This window comes from Pyrus communis, chromosome 5 (assembly GCF_041283825.1).
Source record: "Pyrus communis isolate YQ-2024b chromosome 5, ASM4128382v1, whole genome shotgun sequence".
NCBI classification, from domain to species: domain Eukaryota; kingdom Viridiplantae; phylum Streptophyta; class Magnoliopsida; order Rosales; family Rosaceae; genus Pyrus; species Pyrus communis.
The window spans coordinates 18,463,942-18,491,654 of NC_142569.1; the positions used below are offsets into that span (position 1 = coordinate 18,463,942).

A 27,713-nucleotide genomic window follows, 5' to 3' on the forward strand; every position below is an offset into this window, starting at 1 on the left:
GCAGTTCATAATTCATGATTGATGTCAATAATATTTTTTTTTTTATATTTGTATGACTTTGAGTATTCATCCAAATTATTGAAATGGATTACCGCTTTGTTAATTAACGCAGTTCATGATGGCTTGAAATGGTTGGTTTCATGGTTTGTATGACTTTGAGTATTTGTCCAAATTATTAAAATGGACTACCGCTTTGTTAATTAATGTAGTTCATGATGGCTTGAAATTGTTGGTTTCATGGTTTGTATGACTTCGAGTATTCGTCCAAATTATTGAACCCAGAGTCATACATAAATTGTTAATTTTGTGATAGTCTCATACATCCGTTAGTCTGACTGTTAAGTTTTCCGTTAACGGATGACATGACACCCATGTAGACGATGATTAGGCGCCACATGTCATTAAAAAAATTTAATTTGAAAAAAAAAAAAACAGAAACAGAAACTAGAACTCCCTCCATCCCTTCCACGGCGTTGTTGTAGACGAGCCCCGACGACATCATCAGCTCCGCGAACCGGACCGAGTCCAATCAGAAATCCTGTTCCGTTCGAAATCGATCCCCTGGCGGCGAAGTAACTCGACCGAGTCGTGCGCATGGGCGTCCCGCGCGATGTCAAAGTCCCGGAAATTGAATTCCCTTAGGTACAGATTCTTGGTCCCCAAATCCGGCAGATTTCCTCTGTCGTCCGAGGGGGTGAGGCCGACCTGGATCAGATTGAGGCCATCGACGTTGGCCTTGAGCATGGGGTAGTGCCCGGTGGGCTCGCGGTGGTAGAAATTGGGATCGTTGGAGTCGGGTCGGACCACGATGCCTGAGAATTCGGTGTCCATGGAAATCAAGGGGTAATCGTCTCGAACTCGAGGTTATCGGACCACACCGAGCGGATCAGGATGTCTCGTGGCGGCGGAGGCTTGGGTGGAGGGGGGCTGGATGAAGACGAAGGGGTTTAGGTGGGGATGACGTAGACGTTTTGGGTTCTGGTATTTTTTTTTTTTTAATTAATTTTTTTAATTTTTAATTTTTTTTAATAACACGTGGCGTCTAATGATCGTCTATATGGACTCTACGTCATTAGTTAACAGGAGACATAACATTCAGACTAACGGATGTTTGAGACTATCCCAAAATTAAGACTTTAGGTATGACTCTGGGACGAAAAAAATTTCATATACTAAATGTTAAAAACCACAAAATTTAAGGATAGTAAACTGAGATTTACCCTAAATTATTTTTGACAATGAAACGAAGTTTTAACTAATGTAATCTTGAAATGGCATTTAGAAAAAATCCACTAATGAAGCTTTTAATCGAAGAGAAGCCTTTTAGTAGGTCAAAAGTAAAAGGATGATATGACTTATGATTGTTGGTGTGGGCTTAATCGGTTACACTTGATACGAGCCAATTGGCCGATCAAAAAAGGTTCCTTTGTATGTCTTCAGTAAAGCACTATCTACCTCGATCGACACATAATTGAAGTAATCACGTGCTTCCATTAATTTACTTTGATTTTGATTATATAATGGTAGTGTAGATATATGTTGATTTTAACATTTTATGTTAATAGTTTTAATATGATATGCAGATAAAATTTTCAAACATCATTGTATTATTAATGCAAAACGTAGTTGGATTTTTGTGGTGTGTGCAAGTGAGTGAGATTGCACGTTGCACTTGATAATTTGGTGTAGTGAGTGGTGACACACTATACACATTTATTTCAAGGGTGGAAAACTTGAACATGCATATTGCATGACCTAATTGACATTTTGATGGGAAGTGATTCGTTCAACTTACTTACATGTGTCATTCCAATACACCCATGACTCATCGTTCCATTCATTTTTTTTTTTTTTTAAACAAATCATTCCATTCACTTTTGAGCCATCATGAAAAATCAACGACAAGCCAACAATGTCACAATTATGAACATCATGATTATTGAAGTGTAACTCAAGTAAATGACAGAACATTTTGTTCATAACGACAACTCCTAAGCTTTGATGAAATCTTTTTTTTTATTTATTATGTTTTCATTAATATTTCATGGCAACTACAAAAATTGTAAAATAATAACATTTTAAGAAAGAGCGTCTAAACCTTATAGATTTTTATGTTAATAAACCTTAAATTCTAAACTAGATTCAAGAATATGAGCAACATATCAACAAGACATCAACTCATTATAAGCAAATCTTGAAACACATATCCCATAATTTGTATAGTGACACATGATATATCGTCATGTGTTTTGAACACATTAAAAAATCTCTCCAATAAGAGAAAGGGTTGTCCACTCACATCCTTTTGATACCCAATCGAATGCCTGAAACAATATTTCATCTTCACACGGCCAAAACTCATAAATTACCCAAGAAATGTGGCATTCAGTGTCACTTAAGATCACAACAATATATTTCACACACCACATTTCAATCAAACAGTAATTTTCAATGTTAGAGATGTCACAAGTTTGAACCACTTCTCTCCCCATTGATCTAAAAATAAGCAACAATCTAGAATATGATTGCATTCACATGTAACATATGACCCCATCGATCTAATTTTATTTTGGAAATTGTTATTAGTACTTCAAAAATCTCATTCTACATTCCTCATAAGTATATTTTTCTTTCTAATTATAAAAAGTTTGGAGTGTAAAATGAAAATTTTGGAGTGCCAATAACAATTTCCTTTATTTTATTTTATAAAAAGATACATTTATACTAAAAGGGTGAGTAATGAATTAGTATCGAATTCACCATTTATAAAATTTGTATCTAATTCTCATTTACAAGTAAAGAAAAATACCACTAATTTGTAGTACTAAGCGATCTAAATTTTAAGAGTACTAAAAGATTATAAAAGGTTCAAGAATTTAACAATAACACAAACCTGGGCTTAGAGTCCTTAGTCTAATAACAGTTTGGGCAGCCTTTTTCTTGGGCCTTGTTCTTTTTATTTTTAAATAAACATATATGGCCCAAGGCACATCGGCCCTTTTCTACTCCCTTACCTTCCCTCCCCTTCTTCGTCTTCCAACGCAAGCTTTTGGAGCCAAAAAATTGTTGGCCATGGCGAACAGCGAAACTTCCGCCGATACTGCCCGGCCCTGGCAGTCCTACAACACCGTTTACACGAACGCCAAAGCCGGTACGTTTCTCACCCAAATCCCAATTCAAAATTCCAAAAAAATTCTAGGCTCTTAAATTCAAACCATGAATTCGAATCGAATTTACATTTCCGAGTGTCAATTGAGTGACTATTTTTCCATTTTACCGCTAAATTTTCAAAATTTCAGGTATGGAAGGCGTCGACAAGGAAAGAGTTCAGAGGATAGTGTACGAAATGAGCAAAGGATCGCAGTACTTCAAAAACGAGGAACGCAAAGAGGCCTTCATCAGGGAGAAGATAGAAAACATGCGAGCTCGGTGCGCGAAGCTCAAACCAGCAGACCTGGATCACTTCCAAACGGTGCGTTTTATTGTTTCCAATTCAATTGTGTGATGCTTTTTTTTTGGGATTTCTGTGAGATTTATTGGAATGGTGGTTGTTTGGTGGTTTCTAGGTTGCTGATAAAAGAATTTTGGAGCTTGAAGCCACGCGGGACCTTTCAAGGATTTGGGTACATGTGGATATGGATGCTTTCTATGCGGCTGTCGAGACTTTGAGCGACCCGTCGTTGAAGGGGAAGCCCATGGCTGTTGGTGGCATGTCTATGATCTCCACTGCTAATTATGAGGTGAAAGTAACTCCACATTACAAGTGTCGCAATTTCGGTTGCAGTGGAATTGCATATTACAAATTTATTTGCCCTGCATTTACCTTGTGAATGCATATTGATAATGTGATCACTGCCACCCTGCAGGCAAGGAAGTTTGGGGTTCGTGCTGCGATGCCTGGTTTCATTGCTCGTAAATTATGTCCCGACTTAATTTTTGTGCCTACGGATTTCGAGAAGTATAATCATTACAGTAGTTTAAATAGAAAAGGTTAGCTGTTGTTTCTTTAGGTAGATTCTTATTGTAGGTTTTTTATGCCAGGTCCTAACTTTAGGCCGTGAATTATTTTTTTTGTTAGTATATCAGAAGTATGATCCTAACTTCCTCGCTGCTAGTCTGGACGAAGCATATCTTGATGTAACTGAGGTTTGCAAAGAAAGGGGCACTACTGGTGAAGAAGTAAGTGTACATGATTATTAGCTGCGTTAAAATATGCATATCACATTTTTTATTCTTTGTTTGGAATTGACATTACCCTTTCGCTTTTAAAGTTTTTATGTTAAACTTCATTTTCTGTTACTTTTCCTCCATAAAGATTGCAAAAGAACTCAGAGCTGGTGTTTATGAAGTGACTGGTCTTACATGCAGTGCTGGAGTGGCACCAAACCGTCTACTTGCTAAGGTTTTTCCAACAACTCATCGAATGAAATATGTTACATCAATACGAATTCAAGTGTTTGCAATATGGTATTGTGCTTCGATTCAATTTCGTTGTAAAATAAATATGGATGTTTCACATGTTGTCTAGTTGATGATAAGATGTCAAAATAAACAATTCACTGTATACATGTAAGCTTGATAAAAAGATGAACTTTCTGCTTTTTTAGTTAGCTAATGGTAACTAAGGTTTGCAAATAGACGCATGCTATTGGCAACTGGCAAACAAGTAAGCACATCTAACTATTAGTTGCCTTGATATATGATATCACATCTTGACATTTGCTTTTCTAACTTCTCTTTTTCTCAAGCCTTTTTTTAGCTTTTTATGTATAGGTTTTATGTTTTAGGCTTTAGAGTTTAGATATTATGATCAATACTGGATTTAGATGATTTCTTCAGAACATCTCAAATGCTTAGGCCTGTGTATGCACACGATTGAATTGAGTCTCCTGATCTTATTCCTCAGGTTTGTTCAGATATAAAGAAGCCAAATGGACAGTTTGTTTTACCAAATAATCGGGTGGCTGTCATGACATTTATATCCTCTCTTCCTGTCCGAAAGGTATATCCACCTTTTGTACATTTGTTGCAGAATAAACTGTACCATTATTGTCTTTGTTGGTACAACTGTGGTTCACATAATAGCAAACTTTTATGTGCTCATTAATTACAGTTCACATACTAATGAAGATATGGAATTGAAAACTCTTATACAGATTGGGGGCATCGGTAAAGTAACTGAGCATATATTGAAGGATGCTCTTGGGATTAGTACATGTGAGGAGATTCTGCAAAAGAGCAGTTTAATTTGTGCGCTATTTTCTCAATCTGCAGCAGGTTAGCACTCTGTCCATTCCCTTGCTTATCATATGATCGGAGGCACCACCTGTTTCTGTTCAACATCTGCTTCTCCTATCATGTATTGCAGATTTTTTCCTCTCAGTGGGACTTGCCATCGGGGGAACAGATACTCCTGAAGCAAGATTGAGAAAAAGTATAAGTAATGAGAGATCATTTTCAGCCACAGGGGATGAAGCATATATTTATCGCAAATTGGGTATGTAGTTCTATTAATCAAGAATTAACTGAAAGTCATGACTCATCACCAGTTAGATTTAGTAACTTGGGTATATTTAATGCTTGCAGCGGATATTGCAGAGATGCTATCTACTGATTTGCAAAAGGAGGGTCTTTGTGGGCGAACATTGACTCTAAAACTAAAGACAGCATCGTTTGGGGTATTTCTTCTGATGCTTTATCACCAATTCTTTTGCCTTGTCAAAGTAAGATCGTTCATGCATTACCATAAGTAGAGCTATTGTGATGCATGACTCCCCTTGTATATGACTCTTAATTCTCCCATCGATTCTTTTTTCGTTTTTAGCTGTGATCAGTATTTTCTTGCTGTAAAGTTTTAAGTATGTTCTACAATCTACAGGTTCGCACCAGAGCTGTGACTTCGCAAAAATATATATGCTCGACTGAGGATATTTTGAAACATGCTTCAAAGTTGCTTAAGACTGAACTTCCGATTTCTTTGAGGCTGATAGGTAGGCTGTTGCACATTATATACAAGCACGCAAGTATAAATATTAAATAGTATACTTGATGTCAGATTGAGATGTAAATATGATTGATAGTTTGAGATGTACATTATATCAAGCATGCAAGTACAATAGTAATGATGCATCTTTACTCATCCACGGTGCATCTCAATGGTCCATATCCACTATAATGACAGACATAAAGATGATCAGTAATCAGACTACTTGATGTCGGATTGTCCGTCATTACATTTAAACATGAATTTACCTGATCAATAGTCTTAATACAATTTGTAAAACATGTTACCAATATATTATGAATATAGTGATATTCTATTAATAGAAATGATACTGGATTTCATGTACGACAGCATTGCCAGATGTATATGTATATGCATATAATAAATATATATGTCAGAAGGGGAATTATATTAAAGCACAATCTTGCAGCTCAGGTGGCTTAGGGTTAAATCTATTTTCATCTGTTTTCAGGCTTGCGGGTGTCTCACTTTGATGAAGAAAAGGTTGGTGCTCCATCTGATCCCACACAGAGAACTCTCACCGATTATATTTTATCAGGAAATGTTTTAAGGAAAAATGTGGAGAATCAGAGCTCCTTGGAAATGGATACTAATGGTCGCTGTATGATGCATGGTGAAGAACCCTGTTTATTTGAATATGGCCATCAAACTTCTCGAGATTCTCTTGATGGAAACCACTTAGTAAATTTGGACGACAGTAAGTTTACTTTGGAAAATTTTGATGAAAAGGAAGAAGTTTATGAATCTACGAGCAGTGTAAATGCAGAAACGGTGTGTGTGGACGTACAGAACGAGGACAACGTTCAGGGTGGAGTGTCACCATTGTTGGAAGCAGGTCATTCTTTTTCTGGGCAGTTTGAGGGCAGTACCCTAGACAGAGTGAATAATGTAACTAACAACCGTGAGGACGTTGCAAGTTGTTCGGTCAGTCAGAAAGAGTTACTTTTGTGGTTGAATGACTACAAGTGTTCGATATGCGGGATAGAAATGCCAGCTAGCTTCGTTGAGGAAAGGCAAGAGCACTTTGATTTTCATCTTGCTGAGAAGCTTCAGAAAGAAGAATCTGGTGCTGACTCAACATGTGTGCTGAAGCAGAGGTATGTTACACTTTCATTTGCTGCTATTGCTCATGCCTATCAGTTACGAATCTTCTCTAATTTTTTACAATTTTTAGTTGAAGTATGATGTTAAGCAGTTGACATTGTTACTGATAATCAGCACTCGCCTGGTTACAAGAGAACATGGTTTGCATGTTTAATCTAGTAAAAAGTTTATTTCGTCCATAGATCTTGTCTATGCTTGCCATCAAAATAATTTTTTTATTTTATCGACAACGACCTTATACATTGAGGTTCCAACTTGCCTCTCTCCGTAATCCGTTTTTTCTTATCTTGATAAGTTAGTTTTACCTGATATTTTTGGCTAGAAACCTTGTCAGAAATGTCGAGAAGAATCATCGTACAAGCCAAAGGAAAAACAAAAGGCCGAAGCTGTCCCAGAAAGAAGGCAAACATATACCTATCGATTCATTTTTCGTTAGGAGCAACCAGAACTTCTAGGATTATACTTTATTTGTTATTGTCTGTATATCTGTACATGTCCCTGTATTTCATTTATTTGGTAAATATCAGACTATTATGTGGATTAATTAAGAAGAGGGGAAAGGGTTCGAAATTATTACGATAATTTAGGAGATGAAAGTTTCGAACTGGTACCCACCAGACTATTTATGTGAATACAATCACAGAATGTGCAATTTGTAAAGATTTGGGTGCTAAATGGATCCGTCAAGAAAAGTTCCTTGTGTTCCTTATTTGTAAATCCACAAGCTTCCTACAGAACTTTGCACGTTACTTCCATTCTCATTGTGAGCTTAGCCAACTCTCACGCTTCCTTAGTGTAGTCCATTGCGAATCTGAACCACATTATTGCTAATCTAAGTGAAGTTTAGTTTACTCTTCTTAATGTAAATAATATTATTTGTTAAAAAAAAAAAAAAAAAAATTTCTGTTCAAATCTCATGAATAGAAGTTTGTATCAATTCTTCCCCCAACTTTTAGTGTAAATATATATTTGCATTTTCAAGAGATGTGAATGACGATTCTTACTCCGATAATGATGTAAGTTTAGGATTTCATTTAAGTTTCCCTCCATAAATAGGGATGAACAACGGTTATGGCGGGCGGGTAACCGTAGTTATTTACCCATAACCGTTTATACTCATACCCGTATAACCGTTTACCCGTTGGATAGTTGCCTAAACTGTTATACCCATACCCATAACCATTTATAAACAGTTAATCACACCCATAACCGCATACCTATTTAACTGTAACCGTTTAATACCCGTTTACCCAGTTACCCTTTTTAACCCGTCTATCTCTTTTTTTGACCATTACCCATTTTCATCCGTCTACATGTTTTTTAATAACTTGAAAATTTTAAAAAAAATTTGTCATAATTTTCTTTTTCTTTGACAATTAAACACTGGTACATTTATCATACATTTCCGTATTTTATTTTTTTAAGTCCTTATACCATTCCAATAATTGAAATAATTACCGGCAAAGACACAACAGCGGGCACTCTTACGTGGGTTATTTATATGCTCTGCAAGCACCCTCATATGCAAGAAAAGGTTGCAACGGAAGTTCGAGAAGCAGCAAATCTGAAAGATGATTCAAGCATTGTTGAGCTTGCAGACAGTCTTAATGAAGATGCCCTTAATAAAATGCAGTTATCTCTTAGCAGTTTTGACTGAGACACAGAGGCTCTACCCTGCAATTCCACTGGTAATTTGACTAACATCTTAACTAATACTGCAAGGGAAATGATTTCACTGCGCTCCTGTTTATTTTTCCCACTTAAATTTCTTTTGATTTATTCAATTCAAGGATAGAACTACTCCACGGATTATCGTTTGTTACTTTTTAATTAATTAAAACACCGCTATATAAATCATGCAGTCAATAACATTGATCTAAGTTTTGTTCGATTGAGAACATGATTTGTGTTAATTTTACATATATAAAATAAATGGGTAAACGCTTACCCGTTTATAACAGCGGTTAATACTTATAACTATCCATTTAAATTTCACGGGTAAAAGGTTATACCCATAACTGTTTATTTATCTAAACGGTTACCTATAACCATAATCGTAAAGTTTAAATGGGCAGGTAATCGCGATTACCTATAACCATGGGTATTTTACCTATCCCTCCTCATAAATCACGCGACTCACCTCCTAAAGATGTGTATTTACATTTTTCGACCAAGATGAATATTTTTTATAATCTTCTATTAAAGAGTTTTTCAGCAAACAAGAAAGTAAAATGCCAATTTCAAGGCGTTTTGAATCCCCCTAGAGCCACATGAAAGAAACTTCATTAAACTCTCTCCTCGAAATAAGATTATAAAGATTTTTACAACATATAATCTAATATTCTAATAAATAAGGTATTGAGTTTCTACTGTATATGAATTTTCCCTCCCTTTTCCCTTCTTATGAATAACTATACAAAAAAAAAAATGATTATAAGCACTTGCTTAAGATAGGACACATGATGGTGGTGGTGTAGCCACGTGTAGCTTATCTAAACACCAAGGATGAGAGAGAGGATCTGTAAAACCAAACTCCATCAGCACAGGCCCAGTAGCCAGTGTCTCCAAGTTTTGAGATATGAAACTGAAAGAATCCAATTCTTCATACTTCTGAATCACTTCACAAACATTTCTGTAAAAGAAAACCCCAAAACCCTAATCCCAAAAATTAAATCAGAAAAATATGGAACTATCATCCATATCAATGATTTCAAGTTCCAACCTCTCCATGCCAAATCCAACTGTTCATTTTCGCCGCACCATAAGCTTTTTAATCCGTACCGGAACCAGAACCAGAACCCGAATTGTTTCTTCATTACTCACCCCCTCTACCCTTACCATGAAAAGTAGAGAGGCCAGCACCGGACCCACAATGCCAACCATGGCTGAGATACTGGACTCCTCAAAATCCCAGAACCTGGACCTGCAGCTGCAAACTGTGGGACCCTTTTTCAGAATCACAGCCAGAAGCTTGGGGACGAAGAAAGAGCTCGGAAAGGCCGAGGGGCTCATAAGGGTCTGGCTGAAAGGGAGGATCCTTCACTTGGAGTCCATCAGACTCAAGAGAGAGACTCTGGGGATGGAGAAGTCGATATTTGGGATCGGTTTGTTTCTTGGAGCTGTTGCCGTTCGGTATGGATACGATTGCGGTTGCGGAACGGCTGAGCTGCTGGCTATCAACGACTCCGATATTTACCACCACAAGGTTCTTTCTTTGACTTTCTTATAACGTGTCCTTTTAGTTTCCGAAACATGCGCTAATAGAGCTGGTTACAAATTTAATAAAAAAAAAAAAAAAAAAGAGCCGTTTCTGTCTTATATCGAAATAATTTTTTTGTTCAGCTTGTGCGGTTCTATTCAAGAATCGGATTCAAGGCTGTGCATGAAGTAACTGGTTCGACATTTGGAGACTTGGCCCATATGCTGGTCTGGGGAGGAATCGGGACACGAATGGATGCCAGCGTTGAAGCGCTACTGATCAAATGGTGCACCAGGTTCAAATCTCGAAAGTGAATATCTTGTTACTGATACATTTGCAGACTGCTGAATATGAAGGCTGTAATACTGAAATACAAATGTTCTCCGTACACATCGATTTTATCGAGCTGGTGCGCGGATCTAAAGCGGAAGATTTTCATGTTTTTGCGGAACATCTCTCTGCGTTCGAGTCTGCTCTCAAGCGACGGAGAACTTCTATGGTGCCGGTTAAACTGGATAGGGTGAAAAACAAAAAGTGGATGCTGCTCCATAAACTACTGAGTAGACGGGAACAAGAAGTTCCAAGCCATTAGATAAAATCAGTGGGAGATGCAATACTAGTTTGGAGTTGATTTGTAAGTGTGTCAAGATTTAGTTTTTGGGAATTCCCAGCTAGTGTGCAACTAGATCATATAAGTAAAATCCTTCAGTTGTCGCTGAAATGATTTCGAATTTCAGATGCAGATTGCTTTCAAACACTAGCACTTGGCCTGTTGAACCGGCGGCTTTCTAAACTGATAGAATCATACAGATCTAGGAAAACTTACATCAGTAGAAACATCTATCTAAGAATTGCATCAGTTGCATATAAATATTGCGAAATCGTTTAAGGAGCAAGAGAAAGTGCCAGTCCAATTTTAGGAATCTTGTCAAGTGCCTTGGTGTTGAACTCGCCTGAGATAGACAAGCACGACTTTGGTCTAATACTGTACCGCAGGACAGTCTTAACATCTCCACGACCATCGAGTCTAGCTTTCACCACTGTTTGATGATCAACCATGCACGATCCTCCAACTGTCAAGGTGGTGTTCTTTGTTGAGAGGTTCTGAGTGAACTCTACCACTGCTGCATTCTTCTTTTCTTGACCACGATAATGAACGTACGATGCTGTTATCAAGCCACCCTTGTTTCCCCTAAACATATCACAAAGATAGCATATTAGAAACTCAAATCTGCATTTTGGCCTCTACAAAATTTTGTTGTTACATTTGTTGAAAGATTTAGTTTTAACCATACGCTTTATCGGCCCTCAGAGTTCTAGGTCTTGTAGATTGAAATGAAAAGACTTACAGAATTATTGAAGCATCAGAATTGAGACTCTTCATGCTAATGCCTGCATTAAATTTGGAGAAAGTGCTGGAAGCAGTTTTGTATTCTGCCTCCATACCGATGACAATGCTTGCACTACCGACGGTTGCTGAAAGGTTGATTGTGGGAGACTGGCACAGAGAAACAGACACAGCTGCGGCACCATATTCTTGGCGTGTTTGAAACCCGAGCTGTGAAACCAAGACGAGTGAGTTGATTTATAGTTTGAATTAGATGTGATCATCATGCAGCATCAAAAGGGTGAGCAATTTCGGCAACAGAAATTTCTTTTATTTTGTTGTTATTTTTTCTATGGCAGATTTCGTAACAAGAACACCAATTCAAGGAGTATTTCCAAACAAAAAGATTGCTCAGACAATGAGACCAGTACCTTGCTAGACTTGTACTCGGGCAAGCTGAATGAAGCCGAAGTCTTTGTGCTTGACAAAAACTTCGTACTTAATGTTCCAGCAACCTGTCGTAACAAGGGGATATAAAGAAACGCTTGATCCGAACCGAAAACAGAAGAGCTCAAATTTAATTGGGAACAGTATAACTACATAAAAGAACCAAACCCACTTTTGAATCCGTATCAATTCGGCAGTTGAAGGTGGCATTCTTGTATGTGTACGATCCTGCAACAGCTGCAGTTGATCGTCCTCCAATCTTCGCGGAGGTTGAACATGTAAGGTTCTGAAAACAAACCCGAAAATACTCTCAACTTTCTGTCTAACGTTTTAGAGGGGGTGCCAATATAAGAACATACCGCTCCGCCATCAATGTGGGATGCGAAGGTGAACCTCTGGCCCTTGGAATATCCCGCTGTAAGCAAGTCTGCCGGAACCCAAAAGAGGTAAGTCGTCGGAGAATCCTCGAACAGGCTTTTTGCGATGCAAGAAACGAAAAACACACAAATCTGGAGAAGAATCAGAGAGAAAACCTTTAGCTTTGTGACCAAAGTCGGAGAAAAGTGGAGGGCCCTTGCTGCTGGTTGTGTTTTTGCTCTTGCTCTTGCTTTTATGCTTAGGCTTGGAGGAGGACTTGCTCATTTTTCTTGACGGAGACACCAATGGACCTTACAGAAAGACCTCCATATCAAAAGAAAAAAGCTTTTTTCTTTTGATCGACTAGAGAGTGGAGACACTTGTATCATTGTTTATTTTATCGCTTGACTCGTCTCCTCGTCGGCGCATCCTACCCGCAACGGGTAGTTATACACATATCTCAATACCAAACTATTTGAGATAGGGCGGTGCTTTTTATACACACATCTCAATTTCCGATTGTCGAATCGAATGAATTGAAGAAGATCAATAGATAAAAATAACAAATGTGTGTGAAAGGTAAAAGAGGTGCGTGAATAACACTACTATTTTAGATATAACATGTCTTAGTGCTTGACTCATCCCTTCATTGGCACACCCTACCTGCTGTGTGAAGGCCCTAAGGCCGTGAGAGTGTGGGTCTTTGTGTGCTTGACTTGACTCGTTCTCCCGTCTCACAATCAACTTTTTTTTGTTTTTTGTTTTTTTTTGTTAGTTTTTGTTTTGGTTGAAAAACCGGGCTAAATGCTAATAGCCCAAATAAAATTATTCAATAATAAATTTAGACTAGGACATCTCACGTTGATCTTCACGAACAAAACTAACTGAGCCTAAAAGAGAATTATCAAAGTAAAAAGTAGTCTAAATCTAAATTAAGACTGTAGGTCGTTAAACTATCGGCTACAAATTTTTTATGAATGGTTGAAGTTTAATACTCACAAGATTGATAAGCCCCATATAATCGAATATTTGCCCCATTTGTAAGCTTCTCTGTATTTTTTTAAACTTAATGTTGATGGTTGCAAGAGCGGAAATAATAATTTCTTGTAAGTGGTGTTTTAACAGATTTTGATGGTAAATGAATTTTGGGATTTTGCACCAAATTTGTGCGCATGCGAGATTCTCACTGCTGAGCTATGAGAACTTTATTTGGATTTACAATTGGCATGGAGATTATGGATTAATAAATTACTGGTGGAATCAGACTTTGCACTCATAATTCATTTGATGTTGCAAGTTGCTGGCAATCATCATCCTTTGGGTCCTCTTATTTTGGTTTGTCGAAAGGTTGCTTACAAGATCTTAGCAATGCGAACTTTTTTATTTTTTATTATTACAACAACATTCTTGTTAGAGATTAGAGACATTGGAACGACTTGAGACAATGTTAGAATAGAATCCTTAAAATCTTCTCCATATTTATCAAAGGGAATTGTTATTAGCACTTGTCAAGCCCTAGACCCAGGCTCAATGGGACCCCACGCCCGGCGCACGTGTAAAAGTAAAAGTAAAACTAAAAACGTAAAACAATAATTTCTCTTATACAAGTAACTATTACAAAATTCTTACAAAGTGTACAAAAATAAGAAAACTCTGAAATCCCTTGTCAAACACAAACTTAGCTCGTCTAGCACCTGTCTTGTCAAATAACTTATTTGTAAAATAAAAGGGTGAGGGGTGAGTAACAATTACCGTCGCTCAATGAATAGAATATGTAATATGCCAGTCAATCAATGCCATTTTAGTCAATATAGAAAATACAATAGTCATATCAAATCATTAATCACATAGTGCCATATCACAATAATAATATCACATGCCCAACAATATAATCTAATGCTCAACAATATAAAATATATTCTCAACAATATAATATATATATTCTCAACAATAATTAAACTATTGCTCAACACTATAATCTATTGCTCATCAAATTCTCCAACAATAATATGCTTGTACACAAGTTTATTCAGTGGAAATTTTGATATGAACAAGACCAAGTGTAATATATACGCTCACCCTGGATCCAAGTAGGTGCCAGTCTTGTCGTACAGGTTGCAATAGGCAACTCCGACTTGTATGTGACTGCGCATTAGCGCCAGTCTTCACGTGATGGTAGTACGCGCCCGAAATGTCCACCTGGACACTCGAATCGCGATGTGTTGGTCGACACTTGTAAGGTGATGAAGCCATAAATATAGTGATATGGAAAATGCGAATAAATTAAAACCTAAAAGTGACTAATTTAGAGTGCGCATGTGAGCGGGGATTGAACCCATATCACATAAGTGATGTCAGAGCATAGATAAATTGCAGTAAAAGAAGAGTAATGCCATTTATACCGAAAGAAGAAGTCTCCTACATAACAACTTTTGCCAACCATCCTCGTTGTCACAAAACCTCTGCCACTAAAATCCTAGAGGGGTGAAAAGCAATGGTGAGTGGGCCTAAGAACAAAGCTTTATAAAAACCTTTTTGAAAGCATAATAACCCATCACTGTAAAACAAGTACAGTTTTCAAAATATACATACTACGTATAGTAAGAAACTACTTACCGTAGCCTGCAAAATCTCAAGAATTTAATACGGCACAATATTTCGTAAGTAAGTACATGACTTCCATAACCACATAATCTTGCATAAGCAAACATATCGTATCGAATGCTCATCGACACATGCTGACGCACGAGTCCATGCAGAGATATTCTGACATGAACATGACTGGGTGTAACAATAATATACGCTCTAGTACTACAATCATGTGAAGACTGGCTTTATGCGCAACACATACGAGTCCTAATTGACTATAGCAATCTAGGACAGGATTGGCACCTACAATGGATTCAAACCGAGTGTATGGTGCGATGTGCACATACACATGAAAGCTTGGCCTTGGCCTGGGCGATTACTAACACCGATGTAGCAACGATGAGAAGATAACGTAAATAAAATAAAAAAGCGGTAAACCCATAACTTACGCTGACATAATACTATTCACAACCGTAAATATAAATAAGGCATCCCTTAATATTATGCATACCTATGCATCCTGTAGGATTTAGGATAATTTCCTAAATTACATTATTTCGCTAATTCTTATAAATAATATTAGTCTAATCTAGGCATACGTAGGAAGTCTTTTTTGTTTTTTTTTTTTTTTAAATGTATAAATGGAAAATAAATAAGTACATAATATTTAAAAGAAATGACCCACTCACGTGTGCACTCTAAATTAGTTACTTTTAGGTTTTAATTTATTCACATTTTCCACATCACTACATTTTATGGCTTCGTCACCTTCCAGGTGTTGGCCAGCACATCGCGATTCGGGTGTCCAGGTAGACATTTCGGGTCGGGGTGTGTCAGCACTCCAAAAATCTCATTCTACACTCCAAACTTTCTATATTAGGAAATAAAAATACACTTATGAGGAGTATAGAATGAGATTTTTGAAGTGCTAGTAACACTTCCCTTATTTTTGAAGTATTGGCTGGTGAGGGCATTGGACGACGATGTGGAGTTGGAGAGGATGATGCAGAGGCTGAATCTCGGGATGGATGCAATTTCCAAGAGGATGGAGAAGACGAATGAGGTGGTGAAAGAGGCGACGGAGGTGGAGTTGGAGGTGGGTTTTATGGGAATTTTTGTTGGGTAGAAGACACAACTGATGATGAACTGGTTGGTAATATTTGTGAGGCAAATGATGACGTAGAGTCAAGTGTCATTGATGAGAGTGGGGTCGATGTCATTGGTGATGTTGGAGAAGGAGTTGAAGAGGAAGTCAAGAGCAGAGGTAGGGAAAGGAAGAGGTGGTTGAGGAGATGAACAATGAAGACGGCTGAGAAGGGTAGGTGAGTGGACGATGCAGGTCTTTGGGAAGGTAGTCAGCTGTAAACACGAAAATTCTGTATCAAATAAAATGAAAACATGTGTACAAAGTAGATTTGTATTGATTTGAATTTGTAGGTTACAATCTCTGTTTACAATTGTCTTCTGATTTAGTTTTCAAATTTGATGTAGATGCATAGGTTGTTGATCCAAGGGTCTTGATGACTTGATCTCGGATAAACGGTTGAACGATTGCTTCAAGTTTTGAGCTTGAAACAATGCATGAATAGTCTTCACTTCAAGGCTTGTGTGACTTGCGGCAAATGTGGTGTTGATGCAGGATTTCGTTGACTCAAGGGTCTTGATGACTTGATCTTGAAACGAAAGTTGTTACAAGTTTTGAGCTTGCAACAAAGTCTAGAAGGAATCAGCACAAGTGCTTGTTGATTCTTCAAGAAGTGCTTTGGCTTTGGTCGACAACAAGTTTTGGCTTTGGTTGTGCGTTCTTCGAAGAGAGCTTTGGCAGTGTATTAGTCTTCAAAGATTTGTGTAGAGGTTCTTCTCAATGTGTAATTTTTGACCCCTTTGTGTGTCTTGGGTCCTTGTATTTATAGACTTCCAAAGACATGCCTTTGGATGGATTTGGCCATGATTTGTGTCTTGATTCATCCATGGGAGAATTTAGGCATGTTTTGTGTCTTAATTTCAACCACCTTCCTCGTATTGGCCAAAATTTATAAGCCTTGTTGCTTATTTGTGAGCAATCTTCAATTGTTGATTATTTTGTGAAGATGCTTTGGCTTTTTTTCCGGTTTTGAGAGATTTTGGGCTCCTTATCGATTTTAAGGGAGATTTTCTCCCTTTTGCCAAATTTTGGGAATGTTTTACACTTCCTTTGCTTGATTTGTGCCACATGTCATTAATGACTTGTCCATTTGTGATGAGTCATATGTCATGTGGAGCTTTGCGATGCATCATTTGTTGCAATGAAATTTATATGTCTACAAATGCCCCCACTTCAAGGTGCGTTGTAGGCATGCGTTTGTCACATGTAGTAAACGTGTTTTGAAGTCCTGCAATATGAATGCTTTAACTCAAGGGTCGTCGAGACTTGATCTTGAATTAGTTTGCTTCTCCAAGGGCTGTAGAGGTGTATTTCTTGAATGAACATTTCTTCAAGGGTCGTTGAGACGTATTTCTTGAATTGAAATGATGAATTTTGTCAAGGGCCGTTGAGGCTTGCTTTTGAATGAAATGAAAATTTTTCTTCAAGGGCCATAGAGGCTTAATCTTGAAAGAAATGAAAATTTTCTTCAAGGGCCATAGAGGCTTGATCTTGAAAGAAATGAAATTTTTCATCAAGGGCCACAGAGGCTTGATCTTGAGTGAAATGAAAATTTTCCTTCAAGGGTCGTAGAGGTTTGGTCTTGAAAGAAATGAAACTTTTCTTCAATTTCCTTCAAAATGTTGGAAAGCTTTGGTGATTTCCTTCAAGGTTTTGGAAAGCCTTGATGATTTCCTTCAAGATTTTAGAAAGCTTTGATGATTTCCTTCAAGGTTTTGGAAAGCTTTAATGCTTGTCCTTGGGTAAATAGGATGTGCATTTTTTCCTTTCCCTTTCTTTTTTCCCACGGCAATGAGGGGTTTTTCCTTTGCCTTTCTTTTTCCCATTTTGTTTTCCACGGCAAAGAAGCATTCTTTCCTTTTGTTTTCAACGACAAGGAGGGGGTTCTTTCCCTTGTTATTTTGGAAATTTTGAAGTCCTTTCCTTATTTTTTTTTGTTTCCTTTTCTCTTCCTTGCTGATTTTGTTGCAAAAGCAACATGTATTTCCCTTATTGGTTTGGGAAACACGTCATCTGACTTGCATGCCAAGTTTGAGGTTGATTTCTCTTTTTTTGCTAGACCATCGAGCTTTTCTTCCTTCGGCGTTGTCTTCCTCTTTTCTAGAAGGCTTCCTGGTTTCTTCAAGTCTTTCCAAGGCCGACCATCATGGATCAAGTGCTGAAACCCTAGGTTTTGAATAGTTCAATTGATTAAAGACTGATGTTCGACAAGCGGGTTTGTTTAGGCTTCTCTTGATTTTGTTTAATGCTCAAGCTGATGTGTTGAGCATTAGCGTTCTTCACTTTTCTTGAGATCTTCACGGGTGTATTAAGTGTGAAGTCAAGTCCAGCTTTATTGTTGTCAACTCTGTAACCATGCTCCTTCAACTTCTTTTGAGTCTCGATGAGGTCATGTTCTTTGTTGTTGACGGTGTTTGTGTTCTTCTTTCCAAGATTTGAAGAGGAGGTGAAATTGTACCCAACCTTTGACATGTGTTTGTAGGTGTTTGGGTTAAAACCTTCTTCGGTCTTCTTGGTTGGAAGAGAGCTAGGTTCCGCCCCCTTTGGCAGGGGTTTTATTAAACCTTGTGGTGGTTTTGAAACTTTAGCGTTGCCTAGCTGTGTCAGAGGTAACACTACATTTGTCTTGAGTAGCTTTACATTGTCTTTGTGCAGCTGTGTGTCATATTTGCTTGCTCCAGTTTTGAATGGGGATTGCCCATTCTTTCTTCTCGACATCGGGTTGTATAGGAAGACGGGTGTGTTCGACCCTTTTGAGGGTGTCACACTCCCTTTGGTTGTTGCGGGCTTAGCAGGCTCATTGTCATCTTTGCTTGAAGATGGCATGGCTTCCCCTTCTTGCTCTTTGGGCACAGCTTGCCACTCATTCTTTTTGGGTGTGGTTTTTCCTATGGACTTGATCTTTTTTGGACGAGCTTGAGGCACCATTTCTTTATCCATGTAGAACTTGGCGTCTGCAAAGTGTGATTCGGCTTCAGTGAATGGCTTGGTGTCACTTTGTATCACCTTCACCCCTTCTCGGTATGACTTTAGGCATTGGTGGAGAGTGGACGACATTACTCCATTTTAGTGGATCCAAGGCCTTCATATAACAAGCTGTAGAAAGTTCTTGTGTTGATCACATGGAATAGCGTGCTTGACTTGAGTTCGCCAATGGCCATCTTGACTTGGATCATGCTCATTGCTCTTTGTCCTCCTTGGTTAAAACCTTAGATTAGGAGGCGGCTTTGGGATAGTTCATCCATCTTGATGCCAATTGTGGTCATTGTTGACTTTGGCATGATGTTTATAGTCGACCCGCCATCCACAAGCATGCAGTTGATTTTGTTCTTTCTTATGTACCCAAAGACGAAGAGATGATGGTTGTGAGGCTTTGATCCCAACAAAAAGTCTTCGTCAATGAAGTTGGTTGCGTCATAGGCGGCACAGCATGTGGCCATATTCATATGGTCAAAGCTTCAATCTTTCGTCCTTGCTTTCTTGTACCTTGTGGTTGTCAGGACTTGCCAAGACATCTATTAGTGCTTTTCGCATCTCTTTGGGCAATCGTAGTGCTTCCTCGATGCTAAAATGTGCTGGCAGGCTTTCTTTGGGCATGGGAGTTTTCTCTTCCTCAATGGCGATAATTTTTCCTTTTGAGGGCTCTTTTATCTCTATTTCAACCATGTGGCAGGTATCGACAGTGCACTGTTGGGAGAAGTCCCTCATGAAGTACTCGTGCAAGGAAACGGGAATGTGTGACTCTTGCTCTACAGGTTCCCCAGCGTACGTTGGCTTAGCAGCTCTTACATTTCTTTTGGGCTTCCTATTATTGTGGCAACGGTGCTTTCTCCCTTACTCTACCTTTGGCCGTGTGGTTTGTGGTATTGGCTTCCTTGTCTTTTTGTAGGTCACCAACGTCCACCCTTATTCTTCATCGGTATGTGCATCTTGGTTGTTTACCCCCAGCGTTGGTTGTGCAGAAGGTGCCATGTAGTTTGTGCATGGATGGAAGTGGGCATGCATCACTTGGAGAGGCACGGGATCGAAGATCCAAACATAATTGTGGTAGTGTGAGTTGCGACCGTGTCTTCAAGGTCAAGCTTAATTTTCCCTTATTGTGACAGCTTCATGATAAGCTCCTTGAGGATAAAGTTGAAGGAAATATTTTTGAAAACCAGTTCATTTGAGCAACATCTATGCATGCAATTAACAATTAAAAGGCGGAATCATGCTTATATGCACTTAAAAATAAAACTTTACGCATGAATTTCAAGGCCTAGTGAGTGTAGTGAACTAAGACTTAACTCAAGAACAAAGTGAGTTAAGAAATATTATACCTTTGTTGATTCCTCTTTGCATAAGCAAAGGCTAATCACCTAAGAGATAGGGCCTTCATTCCTTACTTCTTAGATTCATGGGTTTCTTGGAAGATGATGGTAGAATAGATTTTCCAAGTTCCCAAATAGAGAAACTCTAAGTCTCCACACCAAGGAGAGCATTGATGAAGAGATGAGTGACCTAGAGGAAGTAAGATTGCTAGGTAATTTCCTCTAGGGTGGCCGGCCTCTTAGAGAGAAAAGAGAGCTTTGTGTTCTCATCTTTTCTCCAAAAGAAACCTTAATGATGAAATGTTATAAAGTTCTTCATATAGTCCCTTCAATTAAGTGACAAAAGAACGGTTAGCTTTAAGGATTCATTGGGCTTTCAAGCCCTTTGTATTTTCAAGTTGTCATACAACTTAAGTTAATGGGTTTGACATTCAAATCCCATTGGGCCTTGCGGCTCAAAACTAACCCAAGGCCTATTACAAACTTATTTGTTTAATTAATTAACATATTAATTAATCATAGCCATAAATAATTAAACCATTTAATTACCCTTACTCTTCTTCATTGTTTCTTCAATCTTTACCTTACACGGTGTATGATCCATTATGTTCATTTTAGCGAGGTAGTGGGCGATTAGAACTCTTCAAATTGATTGTGAATTGAAACATACTTTCAATTCTCCCTTTAGTGATTATACACCTTTAGGGCTTTCACAAACCATGAGTGACACCTAGCAGTATATCATGGCTACCTAAGCTAATCAAAAGAGGTGGATAACCTATTCAGTTTAGGATTACAATGCAATACGGTCTTTCTCTAATACAATACTCTTGACCACATTGTTTGATTTGATAGTTTATTCATGTCTACTATCCAATGTGATTCTTTTACTTATATGATTACCTTGAATGTAAATTGGAACGACTTCCTAAATCTCATTCATACTTTGGCCAGAGATTCTTAATCATATCATAGCGTATTCTGCCTCAAATGGTTTGAAGGCCAGAGATCCCTTGTTGTGCATTCACTTGCCTCCATGGCTAAGTGGCTTAACCGCAACTATGTCGTGGACACCCTCTGACAAAGTGACTTTGACATAGTCAAAGATCAAGAACCTAGCCATAAGACAACTATGATGCCTCAGGTCAAAAGACTACTTTGCATTATCCCAACCATGAGTTCTCATGTGACATGAGTATGAGAACTCCTCATTGATCGTGTTCAGTGGACTCATTCTCTATTGAGCACCTACATGATTGTCTTGGTGTCGGTCACACCAATGACTCGAGATCAGTCACTCTCCCTAAGCAAAGACATAGCACGCACTGATCTTAATGGACTGTTAATGCCCAATTGGCAATCTTATGATCAAGAACATTTAGGATATGTATAAGAAAGAGAATGGTCTCTTGAATCTAACTTCTTTAGATCACATTCTCCCAATTACATATTCCTTGAACTTATCGTTTAAGCATATGACATTTATATGAGACGACTCAAAACAATAATCTTTGCCCTTTATATTAAACTAGATTAGTTTAATGTGTGAAATGTCCATAAAGTATCATTATATGATTAGTTTTAGGGCACATCTTTAACAGAAGCATTTGCCAATTGGATGACTCACGATACGATGGTATTTGCAGTATCTAAGATCGTTAACGCGATTCATCTCTTCGGGGCACTTGTATTCAGGTAGCTCGATTACTTTCCTTTCCAATAGGTCGTTTAGCATTGCGGCCACATCAGAGTCCAGGAAAAGGGTACGTTTTCTGCTCAAGTTCCCTCAAGGTGTTTTTGTACCTATTTTGGGTGCAAAAATGCTCACCTTTCTTTATCTCATTTGCTTTGTTCTTGGACGAGATTTCGACGGGCACGAATGAGGTCTTGATAGGGGTAGTGTTAACGATAAAAGCTTCATTGGCGGGCTTCTTCCAAGTCTTGTCCACCTTCAGAGCAAAACCTTGTCCTTCTTGAAGTCAGTGATTGGCTCATTTTTCCCATGATTGATGATACTCAGCTCCATGTTGTAGGATCAAGTTACCAACTCCTCAAACGTTATCGGTTTTATGCCTTGGAGTATGTAATGTAACCCCCAGTGCATGCCTTGAACACACATCTCAATGGCGAAGGTTTCAGAAAGCCGATCTTTGCAATCCAGACTTAATGAATGCCATCTATTGATGTAGTTGACGATAAGTTCATCCTACCATTGTTTCGCACTCGTAAGCTCCAACATGCTTATGGTGCGGCAAGTGCTGTAGAAGTCGTGGAAGAATTTCCTTTTAAGCTAGTCCCAGCTGTTGATAGACTTGGGCACGAGGTCAGTGTACCAATCACAAGCATTACCATTTAGTGAGCACACGAACTGCTTAACAAGGTAATCTCATTATGTCCCAACATTGTTGCAAGTTTCAATGAAATGGGCAATATGTTGCTTAAAATTGCCATTTCCATCGAATTGCATGAATTTTGGCAGTTGATAACCCATTTGCATCCTCAAGGCGTCAATCTTCTTGGAGTATGGCTTTAAGTTCAGCACGGAGTCACGTGAGCTCCCTTGATGGTGTTTATGATCATCTCTTGCAGCTGTTGAATAGAAAAAGATCTCATGAGCGTCATAGCTCGGTCCACCTCTAGCTTTGTCCATCAAAAGCTCATCATTTTCGTCAGTTTCCTCATTTGGTGGATCAACCTTCGAGTCAGCTTTCTCGTTGTGCTACGCCTCTAGACGGTTGGCGAGTGTAACAATTTGCAAGTCCTTTTCCTCCACGATCCTTATCAGCTTTATGATTGCTTCACTCATTTTTACCAGTTGTTCTTCGATTAAAGTCGCACCAGTAATCATGACTTGCATGGCTACGGGATATGAGTTGTTGCTTGAGTCCACATTGGAAGTCAACGATAAGAGTACCTCTTCGGGCTTTCTTCCATTGGCGCTCTTAGCGAGGCCAGGGTGATCACGGGCTCGTGCCTTGGGTGCTCTTACTCATTCGGCAGAGTTGATGTAGGGGTGGAATACAGGACAGAGAGAGCTCTTGCCTTGCTTCAAGTTATGAAGCCCAAAGTGCCACCATTTGCGGTAAGAATGTTCTTGTTCTTCGCGTTGGTTGCAGGAATAACTTAATCCTTTCTTGATGCCATTTGTGTTTCTTGTGGACTTAAAGACAGAGATGAGAGGCGGAGATATCCCGCTGGGAGTGCCAAATTTATAAACAAGAAAATTTTGTATCGAATGAAATAAGGACATGTGTACAAAGTAGATTTGTATTGATTTGAATATGTAGGTTACAATCACTGTTTACAATTTTCCTCTGATTCAGTCTTCAAATTTGATGTAGATGCGTAGGTTGTTGATCCAAGGATCTTAATGACTTGATCTCGGACAGATAATTAAACAATTGCTTCAAGTTTTGAGCTTGAAAGAATGCGTGAATGGTCTTCACCTCAAGGTTTGTGTGACTTGCAGCAAAGATGGTGTTGATGCGGGATTTTGTTGATTCAAGGGTCTTGACGACTTGATCTTGAAACGAACGTCGTTACAAGTTTTGAACTTTAAGTCTTCAAGGAATCTGCATAAGTGCTTGTTGATTCTTCAAGGAGTGTTTCAACTTTGGTTGATAGAAAGCTTCGGCTTTGGTTGTGCATTCTTGGAAGAGAACTTTGGCAGTGTATCAATCTTCAAATATTTGTGCAGAGGTTCTTCTCAATGTGTACTTTTTGACCCCTTTGTGTGTCCTTTGTGTGTCTTGGGTCCTTGTATTTATAGACTTCCAAAGCCATGCCTTTGGATGGATTTGGCCTTGATTTGTGTCTTGATTCATCCATGGGAGAATTTAGGCATGTTTTGTGTCTTAATTTCAGCCACCTTCCTCATATTGGCCGAAATTTGTAGGCCTTGTTGCCTATTTGTGAGCAATCTTCAATTCTTGCTTATATTATGAAGATGTTTTGGCTTTCTTTCCGGCTTTGAGAGATTTTGGGCCCCTTGCCGATTTTAAGGGGGATTTTCTTCTTCTTTTTTTTCCGAATTTTGGGAATGTTTTACACTTCATTTGCTTGATTTGTACCACATGTCATTAATGACTTGTCCATTTGCGATGAGTCATATGCCACATGGAACTTTGCGGTGCATCATTTGTATGTAACGAAATTTATATGTATATCGGCAATAGGGGGATGAGAAGGTAGTGGAGCCAACTTGGGGAATTGGAAATGTTTGAGGAAGAGATTTTTTATTTTTTTTTAAATTCATTTAAATTCATTTTATTTAATTAATTTTTTATTTTAGTTGGGGAATGAGTGGGCCCCACTCCTGCCATGTCATCATTTGACAGCCAAATTGACAAAAACTTTAATGGAAGTTTGACATTACAACGAATCCATAAGTTGAGGTACGAAATTGCAATGTTCAAAACATGAGGTATGAGACTGTGGTTCGACCCATAGTTGAGGAAGTTTTGCGTAATTTATCACCATATTGTTTTTTGTTATTATTTTTATGTTTTTCTTTTTAATATCTTGATCTCAATTGAAAATATAAGGGGAATATATAAAAATGGAAGAATGATAGTGGAAAACGTAAAAGGTACAAAAAATGAAAACAAAAAACCAAAAACTATTTTAAATTGTTTTTACTTTTAAGATTTTATTCTCATTCATTCTGTGTTCTCCTCCCTCCAATCATCCTTCCTCAACTCTCCTTTCTCATATTTGAAGCAAAAAATGTGAAAACTAAAACCTAAAAATGAAATGTTTATCAAGCAAGCCATAATACACCTCTCAACCTACACATAACCATATAATAAGGGTCCTTGTGTATCGATTAAATAACAACATTCATCTCTACACTCGTAGTCAGCGATCAATTGTATTTAAAAAGTTAAATAAAAATTTTAGGTTAAGATTAAAGTCTCTAAACCCTTGACAACAAGTCTGAACAACCTCATAAATGTTGAAGAATTTAAAATTACACGTCGGAAATAGGACGTATTAAAATGCAATAACTAAACTTAATACTTACTGTGATCTATTATTGAGTACCAAATCTTTTGCGATAAAACCACACATATTGGAGTATCCAAGTGTTTAAGATGAAGGCAACATAAGCACTCCGTTCCATGAAGCTCACATCAAATTATCAAAATCATTAGCACCATATATCTAAGTCATGAGGAATGGATAGAGGTTATTGTCAAAATACTCCTTATACATTACCTCTGCAAATACTTTAGGATATAAAGCCACTTAATATGGACCAACTGAATGAACGGTTAAATGTGCAACTAAAGATCTAACAACCAAGAATTTTCGATGCTATGATTCAGTTCATACTAAACAAACTTTTCTTTGAACTGGACTATGATTAGTTTTCTCGCTCTAAAAAATGAGTGTTGAAGCAAAAAATAAATAAAATAAATAAATGAATCTAAGCATAGCGCAATTAACTAGTAAAGAGACAATAAGCAGAATTACCAGAACCAAATTACATATGCATTGCCAAGTGCGAGTGGCAACGTCGGCTTAATTTCCTTACTGATAACATATATACACAAGTTATCTCTTGCTCTTAGACGCATATAAACAATCCCTAGAGCCTAGCGCCCCACATCGGATATAAAACTTTAAATAAAATTTTGGAGATGGGAGACAGGGGATCGTTGTATCGGGAAGTTAGTTTTTTTCAATCGCTTTGAGTGGGAAGGAAGTAACCTACTTTTGTAGTTGATGGCTAAATCTTGGGTCTTGATTCTTTCTGACTGCTCTGTGCGTGTTAGAAAGTAAGGCTACTTTTGTAGTTTGATGACCAAGCCTTAAGAGTAGTTTGACTCACCTAATCCTTCAACATCATCATTGAATTAAAAAAAAAAGTATATAAAAAAAAAACTTATATAGGCTTACATTTGGTCTTCTTCCTGTCGAGAATCGGAGTAGGAATAATGCTAATTCCAAATAGCTGTTTACCAAATATCTCTGAATTGGAGATAGGGCGGTGCATTTTAAACACACTGCTCAATTTCCAATTGTCAAATTGAATGAATTGAAGAAGATCAATGGATAAAAATAATAAATATGTGTGAAAGGTAAAAGAGGTGTATGAATAGCACTACTATTTTAGATATAACATGTCTTAGTGCTTGACTCATCCCTTCATTGGCACACCCTACCTGTTGCGTGAAGGCTCTAAGGCCGCGAGAGCATGGGTCTTTGTGTGCTTTACTTGACCCATTCTCTCGTCACACAATCAACTTTTTTGTTTTGGTTGAAAAACCGGGCTAAATGCTAATAGCCCAAACAAAATTATTCAATAATAAGTCTAGACTAGGACATCTCACATTGATCCTTATGAACAAAACTAACTGAACCTAAAGGAGAATTATCAAAGTAAAATGTTGTCTAAATCTAAATTAAGACTGTAGGTCATTAAACTATCGGCTACAAAATCTTTGTGAATGGTTGAAGTTTAATACTCACAAGATTGATAAACCCCATAGAATCAAATATTTGCCCCATTTGTAATCTTCTCCGTATTTGTTTAAGCTTAATGTTGATGGTTGCAAGAATGGAAATAATAATTTCTTGTAAGTGGTGTTTTAAGAGATTTTGATGGTAAATGAAATTTTGGGTTTTGCGCCAAATTTGGGCATAGGCGAGATTCTCACTGTTGAGCTATGAGAACTTTATTTGGATTTACAATCGGCATGGAGATTATGGATTAATAAATTACTGGTGGAATGAGACTTTGCACTCATAATTCATTTGATGTTGCAAGTTGCTAGCAATCATCATCCTTTGGGCCCTCTTATTTTGGTTTGTTGAAAGATTGCTTTCAAGATCTTGGCAATGCCAATTTTTTTTTTTTTATTATTACAATAATATTTTTATTAGAGATTAGAGACATTGGAACGACTGGAGACGATGGTAGAATAGAATCTTTATCTCCAAAATCTTCTCCATAATTATCAAATTATAATTAGTATATGATTCTATTCACAATAGAGATTGTTATAACTGTATATATTGTACTATCCTTAATAATTAATACAAGGAGAGTCATAATTTACATACAGTTGCATTTATTTATTTTAGAATTGACTCCAAAATAGAAAGCTTCTTGGTCGACCAAACTTGTCCTACTGTTTTGTTAGGGATTAGATTCTCTCACTCGTGCTTTGTTTGTTTCAAAGTCAAGAGTACCTTGCATTTTGGGT

The 27,713-nt window shown here is 37.8% G+C and overlaps 3 protein-coding genes, 1 long non-coding RNA gene and 1 pseudogene across 5 annotated transcripts; 3 read left to right on the forward strand and 2 right to left on the reverse strand.

The window, feature by feature from the left end:
• Positions 1-197: 197 nt before the first annotated feature.
• On the reverse strand, positions 198-947 carry LOC137724916 (putative CCR4-associated factor 1 homolog 9 pseudogene; annotated as a pseudogene).
• Positions 948-2,906: 1,959 nt separating this feature from the next.
• On the forward strand, positions 2,907-7,846 carry LOC137726366 (DNA/RNA polymerases superfamily protein). Of its 2 annotated transcripts, none has more exons than XM_088694675.1 (13): positions 2,907-3,151; positions 3,300-3,472; positions 3,567-3,740; positions 3,867-3,990; positions 4,079-4,179; positions 4,316-4,402; positions 4,907-5,002; positions 5,157-5,277; positions 5,369-5,497; positions 5,587-5,678; positions 5,879-5,990; positions 6,477-7,122; positions 7,452-7,846. In XM_088694675.1, the coding sequence occupies exons 1-13, from the start codon at positions 2,977-2,979 to the stop codon at positions 7,582-7,584; spliced, it is 2,163 nt and encodes a 720-aa protein (XP_088550801.1). In that variant the 5' UTR covers positions 2,907-2,976; the 3' UTR covers positions 7,585-7,846. The 2 variants fall into 2 exon arrangements, with proteins under 2 accessions (XP_088550801.1, XP_068321387.2); XM_068465286.2 differs by having other exon boundaries at positions 2,911-3,151; positions 7,464-7,846.
• Positions 7,847-9,665: 1,819 nt separating this feature from the next.
• Positions 9,666-10,781, forward strand: LOC137726264 (uncharacterized). The gene is made up of 2 exons (XM_068465165.2): positions 9,666-10,334; positions 10,472-10,781. The coding sequence occupies exons 1-2, from the start codon at positions 9,813-9,815 to the stop codon at positions 10,640-10,642; spliced, it is 693 nt and encodes a 230-aa protein (XP_068321266.2). The 5' UTR covers positions 9,666-9,812; the 3' UTR covers positions 10,643-10,781.
• A 239-nt stretch (positions 10,782-11,020) lies between these two features.
• LOC137726263 (mitochondrial outer membrane protein porin 2) lies at positions 11,021-12,887 on the reverse strand. The gene is made up of 6 exons (XM_068465164.2): positions 12,636-12,887; positions 12,462-12,529; positions 12,275-12,388; positions 12,087-12,170; positions 11,678-11,886; positions 11,021-11,520 (listed from the first exon to the last, which is right to left on the reverse strand). Exons 1-6 carry the CDS (start codon positions 12,742-12,744, stop codon positions 11,214-11,216), a joined length of 891 nt encoding a protein of 296 aa, XP_068321265.2. The 5' UTR covers positions 12,745-12,887; the 3' UTR covers positions 11,021-11,213.
• On the forward strand, positions 11,770-12,060 carry LOC148696923 (uncharacterized). Its single transcript, XR_015962891.1, has 2 exons — positions 11,770-11,903; positions 12,015-12,060. It is a non-coding gene; the product is annotated as an uncharacterized LOC148696923 (long non-coding RNA).
• Positions 12,888-27,713: the final 14,826 nt, after the last annotated feature.